This window comes from Acomys minous (assembly GCF_964271855.1).
Source record: "Acomys minous genome assembly, chromosome: 10".
In the NCBI taxonomy this organism is placed as follows: Eukaryota; Metazoa; Chordata; class Mammalia; order Rodentia; family Muridae; genus Acomys; species Acomys minous.
The window spans coordinates 104,061,427-104,074,019 of NC_140491.1; the positions used below are offsets into that span (position 1 = coordinate 104,061,427).

At 40.0% G+C, this 12,593-nt stretch overlaps 1 protein-coding gene across 2 annotated transcripts in view; it reads right to left on the reverse strand.

The window, feature by feature from the left end:
• Positions 1-12,593, reverse strand: part of ABCB11 (ATP binding cassette subfamily B member 11) — a 65,123-nt gene that overhangs the window by 46,803 nt on the left and 5,727 nt on the right. For both annotated transcript variants that reach the window (XM_084797565.1, XM_084797564.1), the window contains exons 5-9: positions 9,671-9,758; positions 8,597-8,730; positions 5,933-6,104; positions 4,900-5,024; positions 1,557-1,728 (exon numbers count right to left, since the gene is read on the reverse strand). In XM_084797565.1, the coding sequence (XP_084653691.1) occupies positions 1,557-1,728; positions 4,900-5,024; positions 5,933-6,104; positions 8,597-8,730; positions 9,671-9,758 (691 nt within the window). The remainder of the gene's footprint in view (positions 1-1,556; positions 1,729-4,899; positions 5,025-5,932; positions 6,105-8,596; positions 8,731-9,670; positions 9,759-12,593) is intronic.

Here is a 12,593-nt window from a genome sequence, read left to right on the forward strand (position 1 = left end):
TTAACAATTTTCATATTAGTATTAAAAGTTTACATAACACTTGAACAAGTGTTATCACATTCAGGTTTCTGTTGCTTTTTTTTTTTAATTTATTTCTTTATTATATATATGGTGCTTTGCCTGCATGTACACCTATATGCCAGAAGAAGGCACTAGATCTTATTTAGATGGTTGTGAGCCACCATGTGGTTGCTGAGAATTGAACTCAGAACCTCTGGAAGAGCAGCCAATGCTCTTAACCTCTGAGCCATCTCTCCAGCCCTACATTCAGTATTTTAAAATGAAGTTCAAATCTATGCCAGCTGTCTATTCACTAAACACAAGGACAATTTTACAACATTCTCTTGCTTCATTATCTTGCTCAGAATAACAGACATTGGATGGTCATTCTTATTGCCATACAAAGACTTTCGTTTGCCCTAGAGGTGTGTGTCTGTAATAAACAGTGGAATTTGAATGATAAATTTTCATGTAGTGAACTCCTGGCACTTTTCATTGATCCAACTAGTGCCTGTTTAATCAAGAATCTGTGTTCAAACATTTTATTTAAAAGTCTGTGAAGCTATTTCCAGCATGACAGCAAATGGAAAGAAAAAGCTTTGGAGGGGGCCAGACCTTATAGGCCCTACTGTCTGAGGACAGAAAGAGGTAAAGACAAGTACAAGTAGACACAAAATTTCCCAAGACATGGTGCCCTAAAGGAAAGAGGGCAGAGACTGTAGTGAGAACTCAAGGCTAGATGCACATGCAAGACTAGGTGAGTATGCAAGGCTTGGTGGGGCTTCTGAGGTGGTAAACTAAGGGAGAAAGGCTTCAGAAGAGGCAAGAAGAACATTCTTTCCTGTCTTAGACATACTATTTACTGTCAGGGTTCCCTGTTCTCTGTGTTACGGTTCATGTCACCGTTTCTTTATGCATTTTATGTGGTTGCTTATTTCCTCCTTATCTTTCCCAATGGGACAAAAAGAACCACTTTTTTGTTTTTGTTTTGTCCATTGCGTTTTGGATGGATCTGGCACAGAGCAAATGTTTGGTGAATGCTCATGGAGTGAATAACTGAGAGGGCACTGCAAACCAAAGTCACTGTGACATTCATCATGACATAATATTCCACAAATGACTCATGAAATGTGCTTATGTCACTCAGTTAAAGATGTTACTGACTTGACATATTACTAATCCATCACGTATCACAAATACAGTTCTTAGGCACATATCTTGTACTATTGCTCACTTCAGTTTGATGACCTGTTCATCTTTAACTGAGAGGTCAATGACTTCCCATTTTCATGGAGGGCCACCAACTGTACAGCTGTAAAAAATCTTTAGCTAACTGGAAATCATTTATTTACTTGTTGGTCTCATCAGCCTACATGTTCAGCCTTTCTTCACTAAAATGTCCTAATAGTGTTGGCCCTGCAGATGGAGTTCCTTAAACCCCCCCCCAAGGCTTTCCAGGCTAGGACATTAAAGCAATTATCCTCTCGTGGTTACTGTGATGGGCTTTTCTGATAAGCTAGCAAGAAAAGACCATACATAGGAAACAACCAAGGTACCTGGACCATCATCCCTGGTGTATAGTCTTCATCAAGGACGAGTGTGGAGCCATACCAGAAGGCCAGCGCATAACAAAAGAAGATGAGGCACCATGTGTATCCAGTAAAGAACCCCATCACCATTCCCTTTCTAATTCCCCAGCGCTGGGCAAACACAAGATTTTTCTCATACCTGTAAACAGAAAAGGTTTGATGCCATCTGAGCAGCTCAAGGTCTACTGAGAGCGGGGGCTGACTCTGACATGAACTCTGGTGCCCCATATTTGACCACCTCCCCTTGGTGGGGAGGCCTGGTGGCACTCAGAGAAAGAATAGGCAGGCGACCAAGATGAGACTTGATAGCCTATGACCATATAGTGGAGGAGGAGGTCCCCCTCAGTCACAGGGGGAGAATAGGGTGAAAGTGGGAGGGAGGGAGGAACAAGAGGATACAAGTGATGGGATAATTGAGATGTAATATGAATAAATTAATTGAAAAATAGGCCCTGGTGAGAGTTTCATTCAATGACTGCAGTCACACACAAAGGAAGATTCTTAGGTTGGCTGCAGCTTGGAATAAACTATGCCCTAAGAAAAACTTTTCTCTTTTAATAAATGCCTTTGTTTAAAATCTATTACTATTTACATTTAACATATTTTTTGGAATATATATCATGTTTTCTATCAGTAAATAAGGCAATTATGTCCAAGTCAATGGGTTAAATTAGTCCACATGGTGAGTTCCAGGCAAGCCAAGACTACTTAGTGAAACTGTGTCTTAAACAAAACAACAAACAAAACCAAAAGCTCAAAAATGTTAACTAAATTACAAAAATAAATACAATCTTTTTCCCCCTTTCTCTTTTTCTTTTTCTTTTTCTTTCTTTCTTCTTTTTTCACCATTGAATTTTTTCTGTGTAACCCTGGGTGTCCTGGAACTTGCTGTGTAGACCAAGGTGGCATCAAACTCAGGAGAATTACCTGCCTTCTTCCAAGTGCTGGGATTAAAGGCATGTGCCATCACTGCCCCAATATAAAATCATATTTTTTGACAACTGCATTATTTTTGCAAATCATATTTATACTTTTATTAAAAACAAGTCCGTAGAATGATTTATCATAATTTATCAGTGTTAAATTTTATTTGATTAAATGAAAAATTATTAAAGTGCATTTAACAGCATAGTAGCGTCACAAAATATGTTCAAGTTAAAAAAAATGTGTCGGGGCTGTCAAGATGACCCAGTGAGTGAAGCAGTAAGCCCCAGGACCTAAGTTTGACCTCTGGGACCCACACAGTAAATTGTCCTCTAACCTGCACTATTCTGTTCTGAACACACGCTTCTCCTTTCTCCCCATAAAACAAATAAAATATAATTTTAAAAAATGAGAAAAGTAGAATTGCATCTTGGATCACAATGTCCTTTCCTTCCTCCCTTCTTTCCATCTTTTTTTCTTCTTTCTTTTCTTTTTCTTTTTAGCATAATAGAAAAACAACCAATTTTAATATATGGTAATATCTTCATGCCTCCAGTTTTCTTTGTGCTGAGACCACAAGCATGAGCCACCATGTAAGGCTCCCTTGGTCTTTGAAAATAAATTAAATTAATTTTTATTAATGCATTAAAAACAAAGCATCATATTTAATGATGGAATAAAACACACTGCTTTGATGCATGTTCACACTGTGTAATGCTTAAATCAGAGCATATAAACATATGTTCTCAGTCATTTGTCAACTGGGTGTGGGAGCAAACTAGGGATTCTAGCACTAGGGAACCAGAGATTGGAAGATTCCAAGTTTAGGGACAGCCCTGGCTACATAGCAAATAAAAGTCAGCCTGGGCTACAGAGTGGAAAAACAAACAAACAGTCAATCAACAAACTTTCAAAATATGCAATACACTGCAGCACAAAGCTATCTATAGTTGAACTCTGTTAGCACAGCAGAGCTTTCTCCCAATTGTAACTTGAAACACGTTGGTCGCCCTCTCTCCACCCATCCCGCCTGCTACCCCGGAAGCCATTCTTCTACTCTTAGCTTCTGTGTTATCATTTTTAGATTTTTCATATGTAAGTGCAGTTCTGCAGGTCTTCCTCAGCCTGCCTTATTTCACTCAACTACGCACGTTGTTACAAATAACAAAATTTTGTTCCTTTTATGATCAAATCGCATTGCTTTTTAATCTATTGATCAATTAACAGACACTAAGGTCGGCTCTATTCCTTAGCTCTTACGAACACAACTACAATAAACATGGAGGTGCAGACGTCTGTTACACACGCTGATTTCATTTCCTTTGGGCATGTCCCTAGGAGTAGGATTGTTGCCATCATGTGGTTATTCTCATTTTAATTTATTGAGGAACTTCTTTGCTGTTTTACATAATATATCCACTGTTTTGTATTTCTACCAACACTGTGCAAAGGTTCCCTCTGCTCCATGTCCTCATTGCTTTACTCTCTTCAGCCATTTTGCCAAAAGTTGTTCTTACTAGGGTAAGGTAGTATTGCATGCTGCTTTTGAGTTGTGTTTCCCTGGCAACTAGTCAGCGTGATGAAACTGTTTTAATAGACTTTACTCTGTGTGTGTGTGTGTGTGTGTGTGTGTGTGTGTGTGTGTGTGTGTTTGTGTTTTGTTTTCTTTGCAAACTGTTATTTAGCCCTATTGCTCATCTTCAAGTTGGATTAATCATTATGTTACTAGGGAGCTGTTAAAAGTTTTTTACATACTCTTTATGTCAATGCCTTGTCCAATGCATAGGCTGCATATATCTTCTCCCTTTGTGATGGCTATCTTTTCTGTGAGCTGTTTCCTTCATGTCTAGGAGATTTTTAATGTGATATAAGGTACCATTCATCTATTTTTGTTGACTTTTCTTGTCCTTTGTATTTCTGTGCTGTCTGTGGTAGTGTCTCTGTTGGCTTTTCTTTAATGGCAGAAAATGCTGCTGAAGGTTGATATATGCCTTCATATGTATACTTTGTATCATCAGAATTTGAAACAAGTTTCTTGCCTCTCTCAGCTCCCTAAGAGCACCTCTAAAAGAATATTGTACTGGGTATGGTAGCACATACATTTCATTCCAGGACTCAGGTGACTGAGGCGGGAAACCATGAGTTCAAGACCACCCTAGTCTATATAGCAAAATCTACAAGGGAAAATCAAATCCCAAAACATTGCTTTGGACTATTTATATAACTCTGGTCATCAACATTTGCTGATCCACCTCGTGAACTAAATGTCCCTTCATATTGCTCTAAATGCTAATGGATCTGCCACTTTGTATAAAATGAAAACAATTCAGGGGACTGTACTGATCTTTAAAATTCAAGAAACCAACAGACATTCAAAATAACCAACCTTTCAACCTCTTTATTCTCACCACCAAAAGCAGCCACTGTTCGAATAGATGAAAGGACTTCATCAGCAACAGACCCTGCCTTGGCATACGCCCTCAACTCAAGCTCTGTGAACTTGGACACACTCTAAAAGCCAAAGGAACAAAAGGAAAGTTAGCCTGTCAGACAGTGATTCACTTAACAACATCAACAGGTGGCAAGGTTTACCAAAATATTAGATTTTTCACTCTAACAAAAGAGGAAAACACCTGGTCCAAGATTGGCTCGTGTTAAACATCATCCATGGATGTTTGGATTTGGGCATATTATAATAACCTTAAAGTATGTCTCAGTGAAAATGTCCCCACAGAGTTAAGCGCCCTCAAATCTGGGAACAGTAATGTTTTAGTTGTTATGCTAATGAGGCCCCTAGGCCATACATGGCATATTCCTTTGCTATTGGGAAGAAACCACTGCAGAATTTACAAACATCCTAGGCAAAGACTGGCTGACAGTCAAGTCCTGGGGTCCAGTGATGAATTCTTCAAGGAGAAGGGAGCCCTTTTTCCTCCAGTGCTATAGCTCAGAATTAATAGCCAGTCTCAGCTGATCTTCTGGGAAGCAGACGATGAGCTCAGGTGTGTGTTTTATCTCATGTGAATCAGGACTTACAAACTTTGGGTAGTGGGAGGGGCTTGGGGGATGAATGCACGTTGTTGGCCACGATTTAGGATGCTGGCAAGGCTCTATTGGCTTAGGGAAAGGTAACAGATGACAAGCTTATGTCACTGACCACCTGTAACCACCTTGGGGTTGTGTCATGTGCTCATGAGGCAGGCACAGAAACAAAGAGAGAGCTTTGTCCTACACCTTCCATTCTCAGGAGGAGATTCTAAATCTCAAGGTTGAGATTGCAGGGTTTGAACAAGGCCCATCTCAGCAGTTCCGTGCCAGTTCCCCTGGAGGCATGGGCCACAAGCCCCACCTAAATGTACATCTTCCCATGGATCTAAGTAAAGAATCAAAACACAACCAACAACAACAAAAATTCTTACCAGACCTATAATGGCTGCCCCAATCCCAATGAGAGGGCTGACAGCAAGAATAACCAAGGTCAGTTTCCAACCCGTGTAGAACCCTATGAGGAACCCGCAGAGAGCCGTCGTCATTCGCTGGATGAAAAGGGCCAACTGGTCGGCAATGGCTTCACTGATTTTATTAATATCACTAGAAACAAGAGAGATCAATCAATACAACTGAATCCGGTCATTTCAGGTGCTTGGTAAAACAGTTCACCCTCTCTTTCTCCTACACTGTCTCTCTTCAATGAGAAGCGTGGGCTAACTTCTCAAACCTCCCAGAATTTCTCACACCTTGGGAAGTTTCAGACCTCTCTCCTTATAGTCAGCTGTGTGTGTCTTAACTCAGCTTTGCAAGCTAAGGTGGATTTTGAGCATAGGGGGTCATCCCTAGGACACTCTCATGTCACCTCCCTGTGTCTCCATAGCAGAGTAATTAATATGTATAGTCTGTCTGCCTGTTTGCCTGTCTGTATAGCTGTCTTTCTTTGTATCTGCATGATTTCTCTTTCTCTTCCCCCACCGTGTGTGTGTGTGTGTGTGTGTGTGTGTGTGTGTCTGTCTGTCTGTCTCTCTCTCTATCTATGTTTATTATATTCTACTTGTAGACAGTAGAGACTGTTGGCTAAGAACAGAGACTCTGGAACCACAGTCTGAATTTGAATATCAGCTCTCCTTAGGAAAATTATTCAGTTTGTGCATCAGTTTCTTCATCTATAAAAAGATGATAATAGCTGAACCTGCCTGGAGTGTCCAGTAATTAATATGTGTAAGCATGTAGAGCTGTGTATAATGAGCAACCAATACATGTTAGTTTGGATGACTCCTTTGTTCACCTTATGCCGTCTACCAGGCTTCATGGTACTCCAGGGCTCCGGAGCAAAGATGGAAAATATTCCAGATATTTGTTGAATATAATTCCATTAAACTCATAAACCTGAGAGCATTCCTTTAATTTCTTGTCTAGATGGAGCAAAGAGGGTATGGGATTTAATAGCAAGAAGGAACACAAGGCATTACCCAGAACTTAACCATTGTATTCTAGTGAGGTTCAGAGCCTGTTGGTAGTCACCAAGAGTGAAGGGAAAGCAAGTGCTGGACTCTAGATGGCCGAACTTCCATTTGGATGTTATTGGAGGACAGGGTCTGCATGAGTGTTTCCAGGTTCTCTTGCCTCTTATCAAGAGAACTGAAAATAAGGGCTCACATAGATTTGCAGAAGAAGTAAAGTAGATTTATTCAGACTGAAGTGATAGTATTGAGTATAGAGGACTGTCACTGTGAGGACTGTGTGGGCCACATAGTTAAGAGTATGCGAGGGCCCCATCTCACATGGCTTGGAACCTGTTTTTATGGGAAAAGAGGGACTGGTTGCTAAGGAGCATAGTTTGCATGGTTCTCATTGATAGACCTTGGCACTGCTTATTCTTCCCACTAGAAATGTCTCTTCCTGTAATGCATGACTCTGATCCCGTGCATGCTCAATCGTGCATAGACATAAGATGGTAAATAGAGGATCTTCCCTGAGTTTGCTTGAGGACACAGTTTTGCTTTACTGAGCAGGTTCTCAAAAGTATGTCAGGCCCTTCCACTCTTCACACCCAGATATACTTTCAGGAGGAGCTGTCCAAGTTTGACGGTTGTTAAGGGAGGAGAAACTTAACCCACTGTTCAGAGAGCTCTGAATGTGTAGTCCGATACAAGTGGTATTCCAGGCTTGTTATGTGCATTCTTCAGAAGTGTGTGTGTGTGTGTGTGTGTGTGTGTGTGTGTGTGTGTGTCACTTGAAAGTAAAGGAACTAGGCTGCCAAGTGCATTCTTGTAAGAAGGAGGGTATGTATACCCCAAACCAAACAGAGTCTCATGTCACCAAGCATGCCTCACATGCCTGCCTCATTGTCACAATACACTGACTTTTGCAGGGCTTTGAAGTTCAGTTTAGCAGGGTCCAACTACTTAAAGCTGTTTTTTAGGTCTCTTTGTTTGTTTTGTTTTGTTTTTGTTTTTGTTTTTGTTTTTGCTTGCTTTTTGGTTTTGGTTTTAGTTTTGTTTGTTTGTTTTGGTGTGTGTTTAATTGTTTTATTTTGTTTTGTTTTTAACTTTCTCAAACTACTTGTAGAATTTACTTTTGGGTTTCTTTCTGGACCTCCACAGACATTGCCAAATAATTACTTTTTTCCATGTGTATGTAGGTTGTCATATCCATCTTCCAGTTTTACCTTATGTGAAATATTATTACATATCTAACTCTCCTGTAATAATTCACATCTAATATTTTGATCAATGGTCTATAGACAAAAATTGTATACCCTGACTTTTTAGTAATTATATTATAATCTATGAAAACGCCATACCTAAGAAAGTCTAATTTCTTTTTATTTATTAAGCCAATGTGTCACGTGGCCCAGGCTGGCCTTGAGTACCCTGTATAGTCAACACTGGCCTTGAACTTCTGATCTTCCTGCTTCTGCCTCTCACCTACTAGGCTAACAAATTTGGGAAGCCATGCTCCCCAATCTGAGACAGAGCAAAACAAATCTAAACCGAAAGTGTTATCAATTTGTTACTTAGGTTACAGCCATGAGGCTTTTTTAAAAAATCTAAGTGATACATTATAACATAGTTGTCCCTGCTACTTACTCAAAGAATCTTGAATTCAGCTCTCCCACAGAAGTGCAGTCAAACCATCCAATTTCCATTCTCATTATTCTCCGGAAGTAAATTTTCCTCATTTTCTTAATCTGACGAGCCCCAGAGATGACCCAGAACTTTATCTGGAAATGGACAAAGGTGTGGTTGGCATTGTAGTGTTAAACAGAGTTAAGCAGATTTGTCTAGTCTTTCTCCTAGTTCTTAAAAAAAAAAATCACACTTCCAATGTTTATGGCTGGGACTAACTGAAAAAAAGAAGGAAACCATTCACAAAGTGTCTCTTCTTGGGCACTGAAGTACGAGCTCTGACGCTCCCTGCTAATGGAGCAGTAAGCGGAACATCCCTGGCAAAGATCCAGCTGGAACTCCAGTTCTGGCAGGTGGACAGAATTTCACCTGTTGAGTTTCACTGCCTCCATCAGGTGAAACCGGGTCACAGAGCCCACACTAAGACACAGATGCTCTATATTCATTGTATTTGCACACCACTTCTCAGCTTTCTCCTTGTGTGTATATACGCCTCTAGGCACCCACGCACAGTGTGCAAGAAATGATTTGGGAACAATGTGCGCCCAAAACCATGATCCAAGCAGAGAATCCCATTTACTGATAGATTTCCCCTAATTGAAAAAAAGGGGGTGTCATGAAAATTAAAGCCAGAATAAGTGGAGAACTCACTATCTTTCTTTCTTTCTTTCTTTCTTTCTTTCTTTCTTTCTTTTTAACAGATGACAAAATGTGAAATACTTTTCTTTCTAAATAAAATTTAAGTAACCTTAAAGCACACTTCTTCATTCCCCAGGCTGAGAAGAGCCGGGCAGATAGGGGAATCAGGGAGGCAGGACACTAGGCAGGAAAGTCTAGGACTCTCAGTTTCCCCGTGCAGTAACTCACACCCCACTCAGCTGCTGTCTGAACCTTCCTCACTCTCTCATGTCCTTGTAGAACTGCAGTTCTTAGGGCTTCTGAACAGCTGAAAAGCTAACAGCAACACTTCCCGCTTCCCCACAGTGTCTACGAGGCCAGACGTTGGTCTGTAAGTAAAATGGAGGTGTTACTAACTTGCATGTATCCTAGGATAAGTACAGCCAGGCCGACTCCTGCATAGATGGCAGAGAACTTGGTCATTTCATCTTCAATGTCCACCAAGCTTAAAAAGAGAGGAAAGTGCTGAGGTTTACAAGTAGGATCCAGCTATCAAAGTTGCACTGGTAGGTCTAGAAGGCTTTTGAATAAATTTACTACATTTTTATTAATTATTCACATGCAGAGAAAGGTTTTAGCAAGCCAGTTGGGCAGCCTGGAAAGACTATTCTAAAAAGAAGTGAACTGTCAATCAAGAGCTAGCTGTTGACACCTTTAGGAAAGTAAGACAGAATTTCACGCTCTTCATCTCAGAGTGTCCCCTCCCAGTAGCCTTCATTTTCTGCTCACTACACTCCAGGAAGCTTCTCTCACTGAGGTTAGTTCACAGGTTGATAGAGAAGTACTTGCAGGGAACCTTAAAACAGCCCCTTAACTTCCACCCTACCGCGACCCCTCGCCCGGAGCTGTCATGCTGTGACACAGGAACTTGGATCGGCAGAACCAGGCAAAGGAGGAAAAAAATAATAATCCAAAACTGCTTTCAGAAAATAAGAGACTTCTGTGCAGAGAAATGTCATATTTGTTGATGACAATGCTGGTCTTTAACTGCTAGTTAAGTGCACGGATCCCACGGAGACAGAAGAGGAAAGGTTCTTTAGTGCGCATGCCCTCTAACTGCATGATTTCAGGTATCTGCCTTCCTCCAATAAACTGAGCTTCTCTTTCATAGAAAAGACCATTTTCTCTTCTTGTGCTGTGCTTCAAATTTCAAGTGTAGATTCTCAGGCTCTATCCTAGAACATGAAAGTGGTTGTATACAGCCGTACAAATTGATAGTTTTGAGAAGTATTTAAGCCAATGGGTCTCTTGGGTTCACTTTCTTATACTTTTCTTTTTATTGCTCGCTCCCCTGCCCCCGCCGTGGGCTCATATTTGCCCTGATATGATATGATAAGAAGTTATCTTTTTTTCTGTTGAATTTCTTCCCATCCTTATTTTTAAAAAATAGAGGTACTTATTTTTGTGGACAGATTTCTAATATTGTCTGTCCTCCTTCAATACCACACGGTCTCTATTGATGTAACTAAAATTAATATTGATATTTGTACATTTGTTTTATTTTTAATGAACTTAACTCTATTCTTTTGTCTTTCAACATAGATTTTTAAGTAATCTTGCCTATATTGTAATAAAAGTAAGTGTCCAACAATTTCTCAATGAAAAAAATACAGCATATATACACAATAGAATTCTATTCAACCTTTAAAAAGAAGAGAACTGTCACAGACATGATCACTAGACACCCAGAGCAGCTGCTGAGGCTTTGCTTGACAAAGATCCAAAGACTCTGGCTGATCACCACTGTTCCTAAATATGGTCCACGTGTAATGTTACTTAGAAATTTGCTATTTCTCCTACAACTGTTTTTCTCTTTATTTCTTGACCCTAAGGAAAATCACACAGGGAATTTTTTTTTCCCACAGAGAATGTTGAAAGAGGGCATCTGGCCAAAGGCTTGAGACAATAAGAGAGGGTTTTTTTTTTGCTCTGACTGTGAGCACCCAAGCAGAAACTGCATGAAAGAAAGTTAAGACCTTGACATAACAGTACCTGGCTAGATACTGTTACCTGTAGATACATTTCTTTAGAATCCGCTTGGAGAACAATAGAAGGTGGGCTTGAAACATCAGGCTTTACAGATATTTTACAATAAAGGACCCCTTGGAAATTAGCTGAGGCTTGGATAGCACACCTGTTGCCTTGGGACTGGAAGTAGGTCAAGTTTTTTCTTTAAAGAACATTTAGGTCAAGCTATGTTGCTACGACCATCTTGTAAACACATTGGCTTTAGCCTGGGGAATTTTATGATTAAACTTTCCCATGCATTGTTTAAAAAATGACAATCAGGTCATGCTGACCACTGCTTGGAAATTGATTGATTTTTTTTGTTGTAGGTCACAGGACGTTTTGTATTTCCTTATTACTCTGTTGATTTTTGACTGCCCTAGTGATTGTAAAGTTGGGGGAAAATCATGATGTAATCTGTAATGAAAAAAAATTGAACTTCGTTTCAATAAAATACTGGGGTTGGCCCAAGGGGAAGGAAAAACAAGTAACAGATGTGAGAGAGTAAGCTAGAGTGACGTGAGGAACAGCAAGGGAGATGGATAGTTGGGGGACGGCAAGACAGAGAGGTAGATGGGTAACAGCAGGCAAGAAAATTAGAAAGATAGGCAACAACAGGCAAGGTTAAATGCAGAACTCTGAGAAAATACGAAAATAAAACAAGACACCTGCATGGCACATTTTAAGTGGACGGATTTGTGGTATATGAATAGTTTTTCTAGACCTCCAATATCCCCCAATATATTTAGTGCTTCCCAAACTTAACCAAGGTCTTATGTGACTAAAAGAATATCCCAGAAATTACGGAGCATGTCTTCCATAATTAAGTTTTTAAAAATGTGACTTCTACTTTTTTTTAGATCCTAAGTGGGGAGGGGGTAGAAAAATTACACTATGATATTTTCTCGCATCAGATTTCTCTCTTTCACTGTTTTGTTTTACTATTTTGAGAAGAAATTCTGGAGATTCTTTGCTCTTTATCAGCATTACTAAGAACTATTTGTAAGAGGTTAGCTGTAACATCCCACCCAATAGATTAATGAGGTATGTGAACTCCAATACAGCAAAAGTAGAAAACCTGCCTGCATGTGCACGTCTCTAAAGTTATTGCCTCGGCTTACAGATCCAAGATCAACACATCTATTATGCTACATGGCAATATTGTATCCTTAACAATAAGATTTTCCAAGAAAGGATCTTGAAAGTGTTGGGCAACCTGGGAGGCGTTTTAACCACTGACACTGGGATCCACCCAACTCCACTTTCACAATCA